Source organism: Caretta caretta, chromosome 12 (genome assembly GCF_965140235.1).
Source record: "Caretta caretta isolate rCarCar2 chromosome 12, rCarCar1.hap1, whole genome shotgun sequence".
NCBI classification, from domain to species: Eukaryota; Metazoa; Chordata; order Testudines; family Cheloniidae; genus Caretta; species Caretta caretta.
The window spans coordinates 2,160,232-2,182,060 of NC_134217.1; the positions used below are offsets into that span (position 1 = coordinate 2,160,232).

The 21,829-nt window shown below is 46.7% G+C and overlaps 1 protein-coding gene across 1 annotated transcript in view; it reads left to right on the top strand.

Annotated features, from left to right (window-relative positions):
- GLG1 (golgi glycoprotein 1) overlaps positions 1–21,829 on the top strand; it is a 174,872-nt gene that overhangs the window by 140,491 nt on the left and 12,552 nt on the right. Inside the window, exons 17-22 of the mRNA XM_048870553.2 lie at positions 768–885; positions 2,381–2,473; positions 6,334–6,471; positions 8,324–8,447; positions 8,832–8,974; positions 9,281–9,382. Coding sequence (XP_048726510.1) covers positions 768–885; positions 2,381–2,473; positions 6,334–6,471; positions 8,324–8,447; positions 8,832–8,974; positions 9,281–9,382 — 718 coding nt within the window. The remainder of the gene's footprint in view (positions 1–767; positions 886–2,380; positions 2,474–6,333; positions 6,472–8,323; positions 8,448–8,831; positions 8,975–9,280; positions 9,383–21,829) is intronic.

Consider the following 21,829-nt stretch of genomic DNA (forward strand, 5'->3'; position numbering starts at 1 on the left):
CCTCTTTAGGAAAATACTACTTCCGCCTTAGTTGCAAATTTCTAATCTTGCTGTTCTGTTCAATGGCCTTAAGACTAGGCAGACACCCCAGACTTTTAAAGGACTTCCATTGTCCATTGTCTTATGCTACTCCTGAGAGGTAGGAGACTCTGTTGATTAGCTGACGAAGGGAGAAGCTCCACAAATTTCCAGCAGGCTTGTTCTCTTCAGAAGAGAAAAGTTTTAATCGTCTAATATGATCTACGAACAATTGATGATAAAAATGTGAATTGGAACACAAGCTCAAGCTTACTCTTGCCTTATGCAACATATTGTAGCTGGCGTAGTCACTCTTCCTCTAGCGCGCATATGCTTACTTTGAGAACCATTCCCGTGACATTGAGAGTGGGTTTTTCAAAAGCAGCTACATGATTGAAGCACAAGTCCCAGGTTTTCAGTGGGATTTTACACAAGTCCCCCTGTGCTTGCATTTATAGTGTCCTGTACAGAACCAAGCTGCCGAGTCTGGATTCGGGATTAGAAATCCTCACACTGGCTGTTTTAATCTGCAGTCAGTTACACTCTCATCCGATCATGCCTGGGCTAGTTCTGCCTTCTGATCAAATGCACAGGCACTGTGTGCTGACATGGCATTCCTGAGTGTCCTAGGCTACCAAGTTACTTGCTTCTTGGTGACATGGTGTGCAAAGCTAACCTTTGGCCTGGTGTACAAGGCCAAGAAATGAGTTGGCATATGTATAAATAGGGACGGGTTTCCTTTTCTGCAGGGTGGATGTGGTGATCTGTCTAAGCACTACAGTGCGCAATGACACACTGCAGGATGCCAGGGAGCAGAGGGTGTCTCTGAAGTGCCGCAAACAGCTGCGCGTCGAGGAGCTAGAGATGGTAAGTATGCATGGGGCTCTTGAGCATCTATTTTTCAATATTAGTTTCCTCTCTTGCATACTTTGGAAAACGAATTAAGCTCATGAGATACAGCTAACCCACTTTGTACTTGGAGAGCTGAAAGGAACAACTTTTAAAGCAACACATGAAACCCAGTTGCCTTTCAGACTCACAGTGATGACTTAGTGTTCTGATGCCGGCTGCCTGAATCTAGCTCTTAATACGCAACCACTGACTCCCTCTAGCCCCCATGAGGAAAGTGTGAACTGTATTTTACACATGAGGAAGTTGAGGCACAGAGATGAAGTTACTTGTCCAAGGCCACCCATTGAGTCAGTGGCTGAGCAAGGATTAAAACCTCTCTAGAGCAGGCGAACTCCTTCTCTGGCATTGGTAGTATTTACATTAATAGAGCCACAAGACTTTTCCCCCTACATTATTTTGTGTAAATGGTGAAGCTCTGTCTGACCATCCCCAGCACCCTCAGAGGCAGCACGCTCAGTCTGTTGGTCGGGGGGAGTGAATGCCTTGCAGCACTGAGCAGCACCTTCAGTTAATGAGCACACCAGGATGTGTTCCCATCAGTGTTCTGACCTTTAATCTTCAATCAGAAGGAGGTTGGCTGTCTTGGACCCTGGTGTGGAGGGAAAGGGAGGAATCTTCACTGCTGTAGAGGAACCCTGCATTTAGAGGAAGAAAGGAAACCCCACTCATTGTTAGTATTCTATGTGACCTCAGATTAAATGCAAAACAGTTGCTTTAGTAAAGCGGTGTAAAATAGAATTTCACTCTAAGGTTGTGTCTACACTGGCACTTTCAGTGTTAAACCTTTATTCGTTCAGGGCTGTGAAAAAACACCGCCCCACCCCCCAAGGGAGAAGTTTTAGCGCTGAAAAGCACCGGTATAGACAGCACCGGTATAGAGAGCTCTCCCCTGGCAATAAAGCATGACTACGCTGCCCACGTCACAGCGTTGCCATGGCCGTGCTGTCACGTGGGCAGTTGTAGACATACCCTAAAACCCACAGCCAGCTGTAAGATGTGACCGTATCTTGATCTGCTGCATGGATTTGCAAAACTGATTATTCACTGGCTTTCACCACTTGCCCTGACCAGGATCATTCAAACACACAATCAGGTAAGTGTGGAAAATGAAGCTGGTGAATATACATAAGTGACAGACGACTGTGAGTGGGACAAGGGAGCCAGATATTGTCAGTCCTGCAAGGAAAGGTAGCCAGTGAAAAGTACCCAGAGTGGGATATGCATTCAAGATAGTACCTAGACATGTGACAACTCAGTGACTTTTTCAGCACTGATCATTCTTACTCACTAGATCATTAACTTCTAAGCACTGAAGACTTCTCTTTTGTGATACTCCAGTGCCTCCTTTGTCTGCTGTTGTGAATATGCTGTAGTCCCTGGATAAAACACAAATTGACTTTCTGATTGAGTTAGCTAACTGCTTGTTTTCCTGGGTCTACTTATCTTACAGACTGAGGATATTCGACTTGAACCAGAGCTGTATGAAGCTTGTAAGAGTGATATCAAGAACAATTGCCCGAATGTGCCCTATGGCAATGCACAGGTGATGAGCTTCTTAACTATTTACAGGTTTCAGAGTAGCAGCCGTGTTAGTCTGTATCCGCAAAAAGAAAAGGAGTACTTGTGGCATCTTAAAGACTAGCAACTTTATTTGAGCATAAGTTTTCGTGAGCTACAGCTCACTTCATCGGATGCATGCTGTGGAAAATTAAGTGGGAAGATTTTGTATACAGTGACATGGTCGGGCCAGATGGCTATAGGAGAGTAATAGAAAGTAGATATATTAGCCCCAGGCTAAGTAGGTCCCTTTTCCCTGTGTAAGGTAACAGGGAAGGTTCCAGAACAATCAGGAACCTTCTGGAGACCATTAAGACAGGCTGATTAGAACACCTGCAGCCAATCAAGAAGCTGCTAGAATCAATTAAGGCAGGCTAATCAGGGCACCTGGATTTTTAAAAGGAGCTCACTTCAGTTTGTGGTGTGCGTGTGAGGAGCTGGGAGTAAGAGGCACTAGGAGCTGAGAGTGAGAACGTGGACTGAGGAGAACAAGCATTATCAGACACCAGGAGGAAGTTCCTATGGTGAGGATAAAGAAGGTGTTGGGAGGAGGCCGGGGGAAGTAGCCCATGGAGTTGTAGCTGTCACACAGCTGTTCCAGGAGGCACTCTAGACAGCTGCATTGCACAGGGCCCTGGGCTGGAACCCAGATTCCCCCCAAATCCTCCCAACTCCTGGTCAGACACAGGAGGAGTCGACCTGGACTGTGGGTTCAGAAAAACGGCCAAGCTGAGGGCTACCGTGAAGCTCCAAGGCGAGCAAATCTGCCAATAGGCACAAGACCCACCAAGGTAGAGCAAAAAGAAAAGGAGAACTTGTGGCACCTTAGAGACTAACCAATTTATTTGAGCATGAGCTTTCGTGAGCTACAGCTCACTTCATCGGATGCAAGGTAGAGCAGGAACTTTGTCACAATACACAGAGAACATGAAACAATGGGTGTTACCATACACACTGTAACGAGAGTGATCAGGTAAGGTGAGCTATTACCAGCGTGGGGGGACCCTTTTATAGTGATAATCAAGGTGGGCCATTTCCAGCAGTTGACAAGAACATGTGAGGAACAGTAGGGAGCGGGGAAATAAACATGGGGAAATAGTTTTACTTTGTGTAATGACACATCCACTCCCAGTCTTTATTCAAGCCTAAGTTAATGGTGTCCAGTTTGCAAATTAATTCCAATTCAGCAGTCTCTCACTGGAGTCTGTTTTTGAAGGTTTTTTTGTTGAAGAATTGCCACTTTTAGGTCTGTAATCGAGTGATCAGAAACATTGAAGTGATCTCCGACTGGTTTTTGAATGTTATAATTCTTGACATCTGATTTGTGTCCATTTATTCTTTTACGTAGATACTGTCCAGTTTGGCCAATGTACATGGCAAAGGGGCATTGCTGGCACATGATGGCATATATCACATTGGTAAATGTGCAGGTGAACGAGCTTCTGATAGTGTGGCTAATGTGATTAGGTCCTATGATGGTGTCCCCTCAATATATATGTGGACACAGTTGGCAACGGGCTTTGTTGCAAGGATAGGTTCCTGGGTTAGTGGTTCTGTTGTGTGTTGTGTGGTTGCTGGTGAGTATTTGCTTCAGGTTGGGGGGCTGTCTGTAAGCAAGGAATGGCCTGTCTCCCACGATCTGTGAGAGTGATGGGTCGTCCTTCAAGATAGGTTGTAGATCCTTGATGATGTGTTGGAGAGGTTTTAGTTGGGGCTGAAGGTGACGGCTAGTGGCGTTCTGTTATTTTCTTTGTTGGGCCTGTCCTGTAGTAGGTGACTTCTGGGTACTCTTCTGGCTCTGTCAATCTGTTTCTTCACTTCAGCAGGTGGATATTGTAGTTGTAAGAACCCTTGATAGAGATCTTAGAATCATAGAGATCTTGTAGGTGTTTGTCTCTGTCTGAGGGGTTGGAGCAAATGCGGTTGTATCGTAGAGCTTGGCTGTAGACAATGGATCAAGTGGTGTGGTCTGGGTGAAAGCTGGAGGCATGTAGGTAGGGATGGTGGTCAGTAGGTTTCCAGTATAGGGTGGTGGTTATGTGACCATTGCTTATTAGCATTGTAGTATCCAGGAAGTGGATCTCTTGTGTGGACTGGTCCAGGCTGAGGTTGATGGTGGGATGGAAATTGTTGAAATCATGGTGGAATTCCTCAATGGCTTCTTTTCCATGGGTCCAGATGATGAAGATGTCATCAATGTAGCGCAAGTAGAGTAGGGGCGTTAGGGGACGAGAGCCGAGGAAGCGTTGTTCTAAGTCAGCCGTAAAAATGTTGGCATACTGTGGGGCCATGTGGGTAGCCATAGCAGTGCCTCTGATTTGAAGGTATACATTGTCCCCAAATGTGAAATAGTTGTGGGTGAGGACAAAGTCACAGAGTTCAGCCATCAGGTTAGCTGTGACATTATCGGGGATACTGTTCCTGACGGCTTGTAGTCCATCTTTGTGTGGAATGTTGGTGTAGAGGGCTTCTACATCCGTAGTGGCCAGGATGGTGTTTTCAGGAAGATCACTGATGGACTGTAGTTTCCTCAGGAAGTCAGAGGTGTCTCGAAGATAGCTGGGAGTGCTGGTAGCGTAGGGCCTGAGGAGGGAGTCTTTATAGCCAAACAATCCTGCTGTCAGGGTGCCAACGCATCATCAAGGATCTACAACCTATCCTGAAGGACGACCCCACACTATCAGAGGTTCGTTCACCGGCACATCTATCAATGTGATATATGCCATCATGTGCCAGCAATGCCCCTCTGCCATGTACATTGGCCAAACTGGACAGTCTCTACGTAAAAGAATAAATGGACACAAATCAGACGTCGAGAATTATAATATTCAAAAACCAGTCGGAGAACACTTCAGTCTCTCTGATCACTCGATTACAGACCTAAAAGTGGCAATTCTTCAACAAAAAAACCTTCAAAAACAGACTCCAATGAGAGACTGCTGAATTGGAATTAATTTGCAAACTGGACACCATTAACCCAGGCTTGAATAAAGACTGGGAGTGGATGTGTCATTACACAAAGTAAAGCTATTTCCCCATGTTTATTTTCCCCCCCTATCGTTCCGTTCTTGTCAACTGCTGGAAATAACCCATCTTGATTATCACTACAAAAGGTGTGTCCGTCCCCGTCCCCCCCCCGGCGCTCTCCTGCTGGCAATAGCTCACCTTACCTGATCACTCTTGTTACAGTGTGTATGGTAACACCCATTGTTTCATGTTCTCTGTGTATATAAAATCTCCCCAATGTATTTTCTACTGCATGCATCTGATGAAGTGAACTGTAGCTCATGAAAGCTTATGCTCAAATAAATTTGTTCGTCTCTAAGGTGCCGCAAGTACTCCTTTTCTTTTAACTATTTACATGTCAGTTTTCACTGCACACAGCCTGTTTTTGAAAAACATCCTTGTCTCACTAACACACAGCATTAGACTTGCATTTTGGAGTATTTTCCAACTTTTGTGAGGATTAGAGCATTTCAGTGTCCAGCTTTTTCTGCCTAACATCAGAGCACAATGTGACAATTGGTTTATCCCTTTGTACCGTGGCAAAGTGAGGGATTTTGTAAATCTAGTTGAGTAGGAAGGTGTCATGACCATCTGACTAAAACTAACAAGTGGCTAGCTGAATACAATCTGGTCTACAGTACAACATTAATGATTTTTTGTGTGTGTATGTCGGGGGGGGGGGGGAGGATTCCAGCCTCTGATGCCTAGGATTTAACAAGTACAGATGCTTGAAAATGAGCCCACAGGGGAACACCAAAAGTATTTCTTGACCAAGTATGAGGGGAGGATTTTTACAAGCGGTGTGCCTTTCTCAACTGTTGTCACACTGTCTTGCTGCAGATTATTGAGTGTTTGAAGGAAAACAAGAAGCGTCTGAGCAACCGCTGTCACCAGAAAGTGTTTAAACTGCAGGAGAATGAGATGATGGATCCAGAACTAGACTACACACTCATGAGGGTCTGCAAACAAATGATCAAGGTAACAGTAGCAGGCTGACCAGTGAGAGGATGGATTTGAGACCACAAGGAACGTTAATTCACCTAGAACTCTCAGCATATTCATACTTGACACAAGGCTGGGGAGGAAAGGGTTGGTTTTATTTAAAATAAAATAAAACCCAAGTTCCGCATTCTCTACAACGACTTATTTCCAAAATGGCTGCTTCGGACCGTGCTGCTTTTTTTTTACACAACATAACTGGGTCTTTTTTTTTACTTATCACCTTGAATCAGCATGAGTGTTCTTTCAGGGATCTCCTCTTTCAAATGCACTCCCTGCCTCCAAATGCCAGGCTGGGGTACAAGCAAATCTTTTGCCTGGAGTATCAGCTGGTGTTGGAGGAGAAAGGGGGTTGATGTGCTGGAGTTTTTGATAGAACTTGGATCTCGTCTGTCCTGCTTCTGCACTGGATCCGTTTCTGTCAAAGGACAAGAAGTTGTCAAGAACACAGATTGATGTAACTCTTTCAGTTCACCGCTAATACAGACTTTTATCAAGTGACAGATAAGGCAAAATCATATAGCTGTTCTGGCCGCATGCAAGATTAAACCACCCTCAAGATCAGAATGCTGACACCTTGTAGTCAGGAGACAACATTAAACACTAATAAACACTTTGCTGGATAGCTGGAGGAGCCCCAGGGCACTGAGTTAACATGGAGAGTTAATAAAAAAAAGTAACCTGGCTCCATTTATGGCTGAGGCTCAATGTCTGACTGTAGAGCTGGTAATGGACCCAGGCTTTTAAAAAAAATCTGTAGCATAATCAAGGCTAGCGGAAGGTTACCACACCACAGAAGCTCCTAGAACTAGAGACCCTCCCTGTAAGAGCAGGATCCAGCAGAGCAGTGATTAGTCTGCAGAGTGTTTGTCAATCCATTGATCTAGATGGACAATTTTATCACTGTGCACTACATGCAGCTCTCCAGTGCTCCATAAATTGCACTGAGCACTGCCTCAGTGTTCTGGTGTTCTGCACCACACCTGTGGCACAGGGCAGTGACTTGTAGGTACGATCACCAGATTCCATTTATTCCTGTTTCTGGAGCAAATAGGGAGAAAGGAAAAAGATGTATATGAGACCCAGAAAAACATAATGGAAGTTTTGCACCAAAATGTGGAATGAGAATACTGTGAATGGGGAAGTAAAGGGGCGTCTGGCTTTGCTTGGTGGTACTGACATAGAGCAGCAAGCTGCAGCCTGGGACCTCGGAGGAGGGATAGCTCAGTAGTTTGAGCATTGACCTGCTAAACCCAGGGTTGTGAGTTCAATCCTTGAGGGGGCCATTTAGGGATCTGGGGCAAAAATAAGAGACGGTACTTGGTCCTGCTGTGAAGGCAGGGGACTGGACTGGATGACCTTTCAAGGTCCCTTCTAGCTCTCCATATTTTTTAGGTTGGATATTAGGAAAAACTTTTTCACTAGGAGGTGGTGAAGCACTGGAATGCGTTATCTAGGGAGGTGGTGGAATCTCCTTCGTGAGATATTTTTAAAGTCAGGCTTGACAAAGCCCTGGCTGGGATGATTTAATTGGGGGTTGATCCTGCTTTGAGCAGGGCGTTGGACTAGATGACCTCCTGAGGTCCCTTCCAACCCTGATTTTCTATGATTCTCGGTTGCTAGGAGCTATTCAGACAGTGCTGCATAAAATGATGTTCCCCTCCTTTCTCTCCCCTGGCAAAGCAGAGGGTGAGAGGAATTGCTGTTGGTGGTGGGTATTGGGAGGGAGAGTCAGTCATGGTCCCTCTTTGGCTTGGGCAGACAGATATTTAGTCTCCCTTGTGAATGCTTGACGTTTCATATGCTATAAAACCTGGCTTTCCCTTTGCAGAGGTTTTGCTCTGAAGCAGATTCGAAGAACATGTTGCAGTGTCTGAAACAGAATAAGAACAGTGAGGTGATGGACCCTAAATGTAAACAAATGATCACCAAGCGACAGATCACCCAGAACACAGGTACCATGGCCTCCACTTCACTTTTTTATCCAGGGGAAGAAGCTAGTTCCCTGCCTGGGCTGAGAAGTGATCTGGCAGACAGCTTCCCTTCATTTAATTCCCCTTCACCCAGAATCTAAGAACAAACAGTCTCTCCACCCTAGTTACTGAGTGTCATGTGATTATTGGTTTCACTTACTCCCCAGGCTTGTTACTATGTGGTCAATTTCTTCAAAGTAAGAAATCACAATTTAACTCTTTTAAACTGCTGGAAGACAGTGTCACCCAGAAGGAATTCCTCCTACAGATTCTCTTTGGAGCTCTGTCACCTTGTTGACACATCTTTTTTTCCAGTAGTGTGTAAATTCTAATGCAGTTCCTTTCCATCTTTCCTCTCTTGGTTAGATTACCGCCTGAATCCAGTGCTCAGAAAGGCCTGCAAACAAGACATCCCCAAATTTTGCCAAAATATTCTGAGTACAGCTAAGGATGATGCAGAGTTGGAGGGGCAGGTTGTCTCCTGCCTCAAGTTGAAATATGCAGACCAGGTGAGTGAGGAAGGTAAATGTGTAAATATGATCCGCATAGAAACATGCTCAGCAACTCTGATTAACCCTCCATCCTAGTAAATTAGACTCCCTTGCAGTGTATATGGGTGTAATCTTGGGCTACTTACGAAGAAGAGTCCAAGTGCTTTGCACTCACAATTTAACCTTCATTACCTCTTCGCCTTCACTATAGAATAAACATCTTAAATGCATTTAACCCTCTTATTAAAGGTGCCAAGACATCTGACTTGCAAAACTCAAGCTCAGTATTTGGTTGGCTAATTGCTATCTTTCTCCTCTTGATAGCGTCTGTCTCCAGACTGCGAGGATCAGATCCGAGTAATAATCCAGGAATCTGCTCTTGATTACCGGCTAGATCCCCAGCTGCAGATGCACTGTTCTGATGAGGTAGGAGATGTGACCACTGTGCCCCTTAGTTCAGTTGAAAGCTCTCCTCAGCACCTTCACACTCAGTTTCACCCCTTTCTAACAAAATGAACCCTTTTGACAAGGCAGCTTAACTACTCAGAGCTAGTTCCAGGCTCTCTGTCTGCAACTTGTGCCTAGAACAAAAGATTTGTATTCTTCTGCACAATCAGTATTTCTAAGTCAAGCTTTGCCTCTGGTATGCATATTGACACTGATATACTCTAGAAGTACAAATCATCATCATCACTTGTGCAAAGCAGACAAGTTAATGTATCCTTTTGAGTTTCCCATCAATCATAAGTGAACCAGAGTAGCTGAAATCTGCTTTGTAGTTTCCATGTCAGCTTAAGCAATGGCTCATGAATGACATGTTTCATGCTAGAGCTGTGATTGTGCCATTTTTCTTCCCCGGCTCATGCCTCTTTGACATGGGCATCTCAGAGCAGCAGTAGTAGGCATTGGGGTCAGTAGGGTTGTCGTTTTGAACAGGCTGGCTGGCTGAGGAGCATAAGAGGAGCCCTTGCGCCATTGGAGAGAAATAGGAATGTCTCTAAAACTGGGAGGTGGCACTGCTGGCAAGGTGGAGGGAGAGGAGGAGAGACGGGAACTGTGAGTGAGCTAGTCCTTAGATGTCTTAAAGGATGAATATACGGGTCCGTGGAGATTTTAGGGTTAAATTGTACAGCACCCGGTCGAAAAGGGACCCTGGTGGCTCCAGTCAGCACCGTCGACTGGGCCGTTAAAAGTCCAGTCAGAGGAGCTAAGGCAGGCTAGTCCCTACCTGTCATGGCTCCACACTGCACCCCAGAAGCGGCCAGCAGGTCCGGCTCTTACATGGGGGCGCCCACGGAGCTCCGTGTGCTGCCCAAGCACCAGCTTCGAACTCCTGTTGGCCAGGAATCATGGCCAATGGGAGTTGCGGGGGCAGTGCCTATGGGCGAGAGCAGCGTGCAGTACTGCCTTCCACACCTCTGCCTTGGAGCCAGACCTGCTGGCCACTTCCGCGCAGAGTCAGGACAGGCAAGGTCTGCCTTAGCCCCACTGTGCCGCTGACCAGGAGCCACCCAAGGTAAGCCTGCGCCCCTGCCCCAGCCCTGAGCGCCCCCCACCCTGCACCCCAGAGCCTGCACTTCCAGACGGAGTCCTCACCTCCTCCTGCATCCCAGCCCAGAGCCACCTCCCACACCCTGAACCCCTCTGCCTCAACCCGCAGCCCCCTCTTGCACCCTGAACCCCTCATCCCCGGCCCCACCCCAGAGCCCTAACCCCCTTCTGTCCCCCAGCCCAGTGAATGTGAGTGAGGGTGGGGGAGAGCGAGCCACCAAGGGAGGGGGAATGTAGTGAGCAGGGGGCAGGGCCTCGGGGAAGGGGCAGGGCTAGGGTGTTCAGTTTTGTGCGATTAGGAAGTTGGCAACCCTAATAGCACACATGTAGAGGTCATTCTTAATCCGTTCACTGACCTTCTCTTGCTGCATAGGACGTGTTGAGTACATTCCAAGCAGGCCACCTTTGTAACAACTCATAAGGTAAGCCTGCCTTAGTGAGCGAGATTAAAAGAATTATTGGAACTGCCAGGCTCTTTGAGACATAGTTACTAGAAGGGTATTTTCTCTCTGTAAAGAGTAAGCAAGTAAGCTGTGATTGCCACAGTTGTCTTCAAATGAAGACAATGTTTTTATAAGATTATGAGTTTTCCAAATTTGGGCCCGCCTTGTGTTGAAAGTTTTGCGGTGCACATTCAGATTATCTGTCATTCTTTCTCTCTATAGCCTCTTACTGTAGAAATAGTTTTTCTTGGATGATTGTCTCCTAGTGAGGCCCCTATGTGTAATCCACTTGAGATGTGCATCTGCTTGAGGCTGGATGATATTTTTTAGCAGGGTCCGGAGGTCCGTTCTTGTGTCCTACACCTTCCTGTGTTCCCTTCCAAGGAGATAAGGCAGCCCGCCCCAGCGCTTTTCAGTTCCGTTCTATCACCCTGTGCTCTGAGACAGAACCCCTCTAATGTCCGCAGGTTACCTAGCATTTCCTTTTCTTAGCTGTAAATAGTTTTTCTTTACTAAGTTAGTTTTAGATAAGCTCTTTAAAGAACTTTTGGGGTTCTCTCCCACCCCCTTTATACTATGCCCAGGGCCCCAGGTTTTAAGAAATGTGTGGTGTGTCTCTGGGCCTTCCCAGTCAGCAACAGCCATAACACCTGCTTGTATTGCCTCGGGATGCTCCTATCCCCTCCAAGTGTAGCATCCCTGCACAAAGGAGGTTCTTAAGGTTTACTGTTGGTCTAGACCGGTACTAAGTGCTGTTCTCATTCAGTCCCTTGGGAGTGTGAAGGAGGTTCATGAAGGTATTATTGGTTGTGGTGGCACATCTGTCGTCAGGGCAAGTCATTGTTCCCCTACTTGGATGGCTGGTTGTCCTCACGGAAATCATGCTAGGAACTTCAGATAGACTCTCAAGGAAGTGCTACACAGCAAAATGGAAGAGATTTTCCAGATGGTGCCAATGTCATCAGGTATCCCTGGAAAGTTCCCGGATCCCCCTTTTATTGGGCTGTTTCCCCTCCCTGAGGATATCAGGATTATCGCCAGCTCCTTAAGGGTACAGCTGGCAGATCATAGAATCATAGAATATCAGGGTCGGAAGGGACCTCTGGAGGTCATCTAGTCCAAGCCCCTGCTCAAAGCAGGACCAATCCCCAATTTTTGCCCCGATCCCTAAATGGCCCCCTCAAGAATTGAACTCACAACCCTGGGTTTAGCAGGCCAATGCTCAAACCACTGAGCTATCCCTCCCCCCCGATGATAGTGCCTGACACCCCTGGATGTACAACTATACCATCTTTGCCCATCCGGTCCCAGTATGAGGTGTTTCTCTGGTGCTGAAACCATCCCTGGCCTGAGACCTCAGTTTAGTCCTATCTGAATCCCCAATTGAGCCTGTAGCCTCATGTTCTTCAGTCATTTATCCATGCAAGTTGCCCTTGTTGCCATCACCTTGGCAAGGAGTGGGAGAACAGGCAGCCCTTATGGCAGAGTCTCTCCCTACACAGTCTTCCATAGGGTGCAGTCACAAGGAGACTTTGGCCATAATTTCATTCCCCTAAACTTTGTCTCCTTCACTGGAGAAATGAGAGGAAAAGCCGTCTCCTCGCAGAGACTTTCTAAATGGATTTTGGGCTGCATTCTGCTTTGCTATGAATTGATTGAAACCCATGCCAGGCAAGGGGTTAGGATACACTCAGCTAGGTCAGGTAACCTCTGTAGCTTCCCTGCAAGACAAGACCTCTGTCATCTTTAGATAAGTAGGGCAGCAACATGGAGGCCCTCTTGAAAGTTTGCAAGATTATGCCCTGGTGCAGACTTCAACAATGGATGTTTCCTTTAGTAAAGGTGTCCTTCAGTCAGTCGTATGGTAGGGGTCCTTGTACCCACCACCTCTGTGCATATTGCTTGTGACTCACCTCGAGTGGAATACACAAAGGAATCATCACTTGAAGAAAAAGTTTACTTATCCCGTACAGTAACTGGTTTCAGAGTAGCAGCCGTGTTAGTCTGTATTCGCAAAAAGAAAAGGAGGACTTGTGGCACCTTAGAGACTAGCAAATTTATTTGAGCGTAAACTTTCGTAAGCTACAGCTCACTTCATCGGATGCATGCAGTGGAAAATACAGTGGGAAGATTTATATACATAGAGAACATGAAACAATGGGTGTTCTCATACACACTGTAATGAGAGTGATCAGGTAAGGTGAGCTATTACCAGCAGGAGAGCTTGGGGGGAAAAAACCTTTTATAGTGATAATCAAGGTGGGCCATTTCGGGCAGTTGACAAGAACGTCTGAGGAACAGTAGGGGGGGAATAAACATGGGGAAATAGTTTTACTTTCTGTAATGACCCATCCACTCCCAGTCTCTATTCAAGCCTAAGTTAATTGTATCCAGTTTGCAAATTAATTCCAATTCAGCAGTCTCTCGTTGGAGTCTGTTTTTGAAGGTTTTTTTTGTTGAAGAATTGACACTTTTAGGTCTGTAATCGAGTGACCAGAGAGATTGAAGTGTTCTCCAACTGGTTTTTGAATGTTATAATTCTTGATGCCTGATTTGTGTCCATTTATTCTTTTACGTAGAGACTGTCCAGTTTGACCAATGTACATGGCAGAGGGGCATTGCTGGCACATGATGGCATATATCACGTTGGTAGATGTGCAGGTGAACGAGCCTCTGATAGTGTGGCTGATGTGACTAGGCCCAATGATGGTGTCCCCTGAACAGATACGTGGACACAGCTGGCAACGGGCTTTGTTGCAAGGATAGGTTCCTGGGTTAGTGGTTCTGGTGTGTGGTTGCTGGTGAGTATTTGCTTCAGGTTCGAGGGCTGTCTGTATCATAGAATCATAGAATATCAGGGTTGGAAGGGACCACAGGAGGCCATCTAGTCCAACCCGCTGCTCAAAGCAGGACCGATCCCCAATTAAATCATCCCAGCCAGGGCTTTGTCAAGCCTGACCTTAAAAACTTCTAAGGAAGGAGATTCCACCACCTCCCTAGGTAACGTATTCCAGTGTTTCACCACCCTCCCAGTGAAAAAGTTTTTCCTAATATCCAACCTAAATCTCCCCCACTGCAACTTGAGACCATTACTCCTTGTTCTGTCATCAGCTACCACTGAGAACAGTCTAGAGCCATCCTCTTTGGAACCCCCTTTCAGGTAGTTGAAAGCAGCTATCAAGTCCCCCCTCATTCTTCTCTTCCGCAAACTAAATATCCCCAGTTCCCTCAGCCTCTCCTCATAACTCATGTGTTCCAGTCCCCTAATCATTTTTGTTGCCCTCCGCTGGACTCTTTCCAGTTTTTCCACTTCCTTCTTATAGTGTGGGGCCCAAAACTGGACACAGTACTCCAGGGGAGGCCTCACCAGTGTCGAATAGAGGGGAACGATCACGTCCCTCGATCTGCTGGCAATGCCCCTACTTATACATCCCAAAATGCCATTGGCCTTCTTGGCAACAAGGGCACACTGTTGACTCATATCCAGCTTCTCGTCCACTGTAACCCCAGGTCCTTTTCTGCAGAACTGCTGCCGAGCCATTCGGTCAGAACAAGGAGTAATGGTCTCAAGTTGCAGTGGGGGAGGTTTAGATTGGATATTAGGAAAAACTTTTTCACTAAGAGGGTGGTGAAACACTGGAATGCGTTACCTAGGGAGGTGGTGGAATCTCCTTCCTTAGAGGTTTTTCAGGTCAGGCTTGACAAAGCCCTGGCTGGGATGATTTAACTGGGAATTGGTCCTGCTTCGAGCAGGGGGTTGGACTAGATGACCTTCAGGGGTCCCTTCCAACCCTGATATTCTATGATTCTATGATTCCCTAGTCTGTAGCGGTGCATGGGATTCTTCCGTCCTAAGTGCAGGACTCTGCACTTGTCCTTGTTGAACCTCATCAGATTTCTTTTGGCCCAGTCCTCCAATTTGTCTAGGGCCCTCTGTATCCTATCCCTACCCTCCAGCGTATCTACCACTCCTCCCACTTTAGTGTCATCTGCAAACTTGCTGAGGGTGCAATCCACACCATCCTCCATTTATGAAGATATTGAACAAAACCGGCCCCAGGACTGACCCTTGGGGCATTCCACTTGATACCAGCTGCCAACTAGATATGGAGCCATTGATCACTACCCGTTGAGCCCGACAATCTAGCCAACTTTCTATCCACCTTATAGTCCATTCATCCAGCCCATACTTCTTTAACTTTCTGGCAAGAATACTGTGGGAGACCGTGTCAAAAGCTTTGCTAAAGTCAAGGAACAACACGTCCACCGCTTTCCCTTCATCCACAGAACCAGTTACCTCGTCATAGAAGGCAATTAGATTAGTCAGGTGAATGCCCTTGGTGAATGCATGCTGACTGTTCCTGATCACTTTCCTCTCCTCTAAGTGCTTCAGAATTGATTCTTTGAGGAACTGCTCCATGATTTTTCCAGGGACTGAGGTGAGGCTGACTGGCCTGTAGTTCCCCAGATAACGCCTTCTTCCCTTTTTGAAAGATGGGCACTACATTAGCCTTTTTCCAGTCTTCCAGGACCACCCCCGATTGCCATGAGTTTTCAAAGATAATGGCCAATGGCTCTGCAATCACATCTGCCAACTCCTTTAGCACTCTCGGATGCAACGCATCTGGCCCCATGGACTTGTGCACATCCTGCTTTTCTAAATAGTCCCAAACCACTTCTTTCTCCACAGAGGGCTGGTCACCTCCTCCCCTAGAATCATAGAATATAAGGGTTGGAAGGGACCCCAGAAGGTCATCTAGTCCAACCCCCTGCTCGAAGCAGGACCAATTCCCAGTTAAATCATCCCAGCCAGGGCTTTGTCAAGCCTGACCTTAAAAACCTCTAAGGAAGGAGATTCTACCACCTCCCTAGGTAACGCATTCCAGTGTTTCACCACCCTCTTAGTGAAAAAGTTTTTCCTAATATCCAATCTAAACCTCCCCCACTGCAGCTTGAGACCATTACTCCTCGTTCTGTCATCTGATACCGTTGAGAACAGTCTAGAGCCATCCTCTTTGGAACCCCCTTTCAGGTAGTTGAAAGCAGCTATCAAATCCCCCCTCATTCTTCTCTTCTGCAGGCTAAACAATCCCAGCTCCCTCAGCCTCTCCTCATAAGTCATGTGTTCCAGACCCCTAATCATTTTTGTTGCCCTTCGCTGGACTCTCTCCAATTTATCCACATCCTTCTTGAAGTGTGGGGCCCAAAACTGGACACAGTACTCCAGATGAGGCCTCACCAATGTCGAATAGAGGGGAACGATCACGTCCCTCGATCTGCTCGCTATGCCCCTACTTATACATCCCAAAATGCCATTGGCCTTCTTGGCAACAAGGGCACACTGCTGACTCATATCCAGCTTCTCGTCCACTGTCACCCCTAGGTCCTTTTCCGCAGAACTGCTGCCTAGCCATTCGGTCCCTAGTCTGTAGCTGTGCATTGGGTTCTTCCGTCCTAAGTGCAGGACCCTGCACTTATCCTTATTGAACCTCATCAGATTTCTTTTGGCCCAATCCTCCAATTTGTCTAGGTCCTTCTGTATCCTATCCCTCCCCTCCAGCGTATCTACCACTCCTCCCAGTTTAGTATCATCCGCAAATTTGCTGAGAGTGCAATCCACACCATCCTCCAGATCATTTATGAAGATATTGAACAAAACCGGCCCCAGGACCGACCCTTTGGCACTCCACTTGATACCAGCTGCCAACTAGACATGGAGCCATTGATAACTACCCGTTGAGCCCGACAATCTAGCCAGCTTTCTACCCACCTTGTAGTGCATTCATCCAGCCCATACTTCCTTAACTTGAAGGGGAAAGGAGTCCAGGAGAGCTGGCTGTATTTCAAGGAATCCCTGTTGAGGTCACAGGGACAAACCATCCCAATGAGTCGAAAGAATAGTAAATATGGCAGGCGACCAGCTTGGCTTAATGGTGAAATCTTAGCGGATCTTAAACATAAAAAAGAAGCTTACAAGAAGTGGAAGGTTGGACATATGACCAGGGAAGAGTATAAAAATATTGCTCGGGCATGTAGGAATGTTATCAGGAGGGCCAAATCGCACCTGGAGCTGCAGCTAGCCAGAGATGTCAAGAGTAACAAGAAGGGTTTCTTCAGGTATGTTGGCAACAAGAAGAAAGCCAAGGAATGTGTGGGCCCCTTACTGAATGAGGGAGGCAAACTAGTGACAGAGGATGTGGAAAAAGCTAATGTACTCAATGCTTTTTTTGCCTCTGTTTTCACTAACAAGGTCAGCTCCCAGACTGCTACGCTGGGCATCACAAAATAGGGAAGAGATGGACAGCCCTCTGTGGAGATAGAGGTGGTTAGGGACTATTTAGAAAAGCTGGACGTGCACAAGTCCATGGGGCCGGACGAGTTGCATCCGAGAGTTCCTTAACTTGCTGACAAGAATACTGTGGGAGACCGTGTCAAAAGCTTTGCTAAAGTCAAGAAACAATACATCCACTGCTTTCCCTTCATCCACAGAACCAGTAATCTCATCATAGAAGGCGATTAGATTAGTCAGGCATGACCTTCCCTTGGTGAATCCATGCTGGCTGTTCCTGATCACTTTCCTCTCATGCAAGTGCTTCAGGATTGATTCTTTGAGGACCTGCTCCATGATTTTTCCAGGGACTGAAGTGAGGCTGACTGACCTGTAGTTCCCAGGATCCTCCTTCTTCCCTTTTTTAAAGATTGGCACTACATTAGCCTTTTTCCAGTCATCCGGGACTTCCCCGGTTCGCCACGAGTTTTCAAAGATAATGGCCAATGGCTCTGCAATCACAGCCGCCAGTTCCTTCAGCACTCTCGGATGCAACTTGTCCGGCCCCATGGACTTGTGCACGTCCAGCTTTTCTAAATAGTCCCTAACCACCTCTATCTCCACAGAGGGCTGTCCATCTCTTCCCCATTTTGTGATGCCCAGCGTAGCAGTCTGGGAGCTGACCTTGTTAGTGAAAACAGAGGCAAAAAAAGCATTGAGTACATTAGCTTTTTCCACATCCTCTGTCACTAGTTTGCCTCCCTCATTCAGTAAGGGGCCCACACATTCCTTGACTTTCTTTTTGTTGCTAACGTACCTGAAGAAACCCTTTTTGTCACTCTTAACCTCTCTTGCTAGCTGCAACTCCAGGTGTGATTTGGCCTTCCTGATTTCACTCCTGCATGCCCGAGCAATATTTTCATACTCATCCCTGGTCATCTGTCCAATCTTCCACTTCTTGTAAGCTTCTTTTTTGTGTTTAAGATCAGCAAGGATTTCACTGTTAAGCCAAGCTGGTCGCCTGCCATATTTACTATTCTTTCGACACATCAGGATGGTTTGTCCCTGTAACCTCAATAAGGATTCTTTAAAATACAGCCAGCTCTCCTGGACTCCTTTCCCCCTCATGTTATTCTCCCAGGGGATCTTGCCCATTAGTTCCCTGAGGGAGTCAAAGTCTGCTTTTCTAAAGTCCAGGGTCCGTATTCTGCTGCTTTCCTTTCTTCCTTGTGTCAGGATCCTGAACTCGACCATCTCATGGTCACTGCCTCCCAGGTTCCCATCCATTTCTGCTTCCCCTACTAATTCTTCCCGGTTTGTGAGCAGCAGAACAAGAAGAGCTCTAGCCCTCATTGGTTCCTCCAGCACTTGCACCAGGAAATTGTCCCCTACATTTTCCAAAAAACGTCCTGGATTGTCTGTGCTCCGCTGTATTGCTCTCCCAGTAGATATCAGGGTGATTGAAGTCTCCCATGAGAACCAGGGCCTGCGATCTAGTAACTTCTGCGAGTTGCCGGAAGAAAGCCTCGTCCACCTCATCCTCTGGTCCGATGGTTTATAGTAGACTCCCACCACGACATCACCCTTGTTGCTCACACTTAATCCCAAGACTCTCAGGTTTTTCTGCAGTTTCATACTTGAGCTCTGAGCAGTCATACTGCTCTCTTACATACAGTGCAACTCCCCCACCTTTTCTGCCCTGCCTGTCCTTCCTGAACAGCTTATATCCATCCATGACAGTACTCCAGTCATGTGAGTTATCCCACCAAGTCTGTTATTCCAATCACATCATAATTTCTTAACTTTGCCAGGACTTCCAGTTCTCACTGCTTGTTTCCCAGGCTTCGTGCATTTGTGTACAGGCACTTGAGGTAACTCGCTGATCGCCCCTCTTTCTCAATATGAGGCAGGAGCCCTCCCCTCTCACACGCTCCTGCTCGTGCTTCCTCCCAGTATCCCACTTCCCCACTTACCTCAGGGCTTTGGTCTCCTTTCCCCCGGTGAACCTAGTTTAAAGCCCTCCTCACTAGGTTAGCCAGCCGGCTTGCGAAGATGCTTTTCCCTCTCTTCGTTAGGTGGAGCCCGTCTCTGCCTAGCACTCCTTCTTGGAACACCATCCCATGGTCAAAGAATCCAAAGCCTTCTCTCCGACACCACCTGCGTAGCCATTCGTCGACTTCCACGATTCGATGATCTCTACCCCGGCCTTTTCCTTCCACGGGGAGGATGGACGAGAACATCACTTGCGCCTCAAACTCCTTTATCCTTCTTCCCAGAGCCACGTAGTCCGCAGTGATCCGCTCAAGGTCATTCTTGGCAATATCATTGGTGCCCACGTGAAGAAGCAGGAAGGGGTAGCGATCGGGGGCTTGATGAGTCTTGGCAGTCTCTCCATCACATCGCGAATCTTAGCTCCTGGCAAGCAGCAGACTTCTCGGTTTTCCCGGTCGGGGCGGCAGATAAATGACTCAGTCCCCCTGAGGAGAGAGTCCCCGACCACCACCACCCGCCTCTTTCTCTTGGGAGTGGTGGTCGTGGAACCCCCAACCCTAGGACAGTGCATCTCATGCCTTCCAGTCAGCGGATCCTCCTTCTGCTCCCTTCCCTCTGACGTATCATCTGGTCCACTCTCCGCATTAGTACCTGTGGAGAGAACATGAAAACGGTTACTTACCTGTATCTGCGTTGCTGATACATGGACATTCCCCTTTTTTTTTCTGGAGGTCACATGATGCCAAATTTCTTCACCATCCTCCTGTCCCCGATGTGCAGCCTGCTCTGACTCTTCAGAACCTTGTGCCCGTAGAAGCATATCCTGACTTCTGTCCAGGAAATCTTCAGTTTCTCTTATGCAACGCAGGGTCGATACCTGTTGCTCCAGACCTTGAACCTTCTCTTCCAATATGGAGACCAGCTTGTACTTTGTACAGACAAAGTCGCTTCTGTCCTGTGGAAGAAAGACAAACATAGCACATCCAGTGCAGGTCACAACAGCTGAACACCCCCCATCCATATTACCTTCCTTCTGTGAGCTTCGTTAGGAGTTGTAGTAATTACTCAAAAAGAAAAGGAGTACTTGTGGCACCTTAGATACTAACCAATTTATTTGAGCATAAGCTTTCGTGATCTACAGAGAATTACTCAGAGAATCCGGCAAGATGTAAGCCTCAGTGGGCTCTCCCCAGGTGAACTCCCAGGCAAACTCCTTCTCTTAGCTGCTCAGCTGGTTCTCAGCTGACTGGCTTTTTATACAGTCAGGTCCACTTAAGGTTCACCTGGAACAAAGCACTCCCAGTTCCCACCCTTTTCAAACAACCAATCAAGCACACAGTCAAACTGTCCTCACAACAAACACTCAGATACTCACAACAAACAAACACTCAGATACTCACAACAAACAAACAAACACTCAGATACTCACCAACACAGCCACCTGTAAGCAAGGACTGGCCTGTCTCCCATGAGTGATGGGTCGTCCTTCAGGATAGGTTGTAGATCCTTTATGATGCGTTGGAGAGGTTTTAGTTGGGGGCTGAAGGTGATGGCTAGTGGCGTTCTGTTATTTTCTTTGTTGGGCCTGTCCTGTAGTATGTGACTTCTGGGTACTCTTCTGGCTCTGTAACTGGAGTTCTTCAAGGTGTGTGGTCCCTCTCTGTAGTCCACCACCCAGCCTCCTTCCCCTCTGCTTTTGATTCTTATCTTAAGGGTAGTCACTGTAGAGGAGTAACTGAAGAGACGGTCGGTCTGCATCTCCCCTGATGCCCTTGGCTGAGACCATGAGTAGGGGCAGGGCACAGACCAATGGATACTGCTAACAAAAAATCTTCTGGTCTCAAGCACATGGAGCATATGGTGAAATTACACAGAACGATAACACATCTCAAAGCATTACTGTACAGGGGAATAACTTTGTTTTTTGTGAAGTTTTCTGTGTACGATACATTTGGACAACAGCACTCGTTTCTTAGTATACCCCAAAATCAAAGTCCATTTCTCTTATGGATTGCAAACCTAGCAAGCATATTTTTGAGACGATACATCTTTGTTGGTTTCTTTAAACAAGAATGAATTAACCAAAAGTTCTGTTTCAGGGCACACTGCAAATATTTCTCTCTGCCTTCTCCAGCAGGTCCAGCAAAATCTGACCACAGGGTTTGCCCTTAAATGCAGCTGTATTACTAGGTCTTGAACAAACAAGAAAATTGTGGCTGTGTAAACACTGTTAGGCTACCATAAGGTGTTAAGAAATATCATGCTCTCCAATCACGTATACACATCCTTTAGCAAAGGCTACTCTGTGGGTTTGGGATAAAACTGCAGATAAAGTGTTCTTTTGTTTTTTCCCCTCACCAGTGACACCCATTGCAAATTATCCAGATCTGAATTCAAATTACAAACCAAAGGGCTTTAACAGTTGGGAGAACCGTGGAATGCCTACAGTTGGCCAGTTATTCACTGAAGAAATGTTTCTAACTTATTTAGAAATCAAAACTAACTTTGATCGGTCCACTCTCCGATGGCACTAGTACTTTCAAGTTAGGCATCGTTTCTCAACTTCCTAGAAAAGCTTTTTCTATAGAAAGCTAACTTTAATAGAAGTGATGGTGTCTG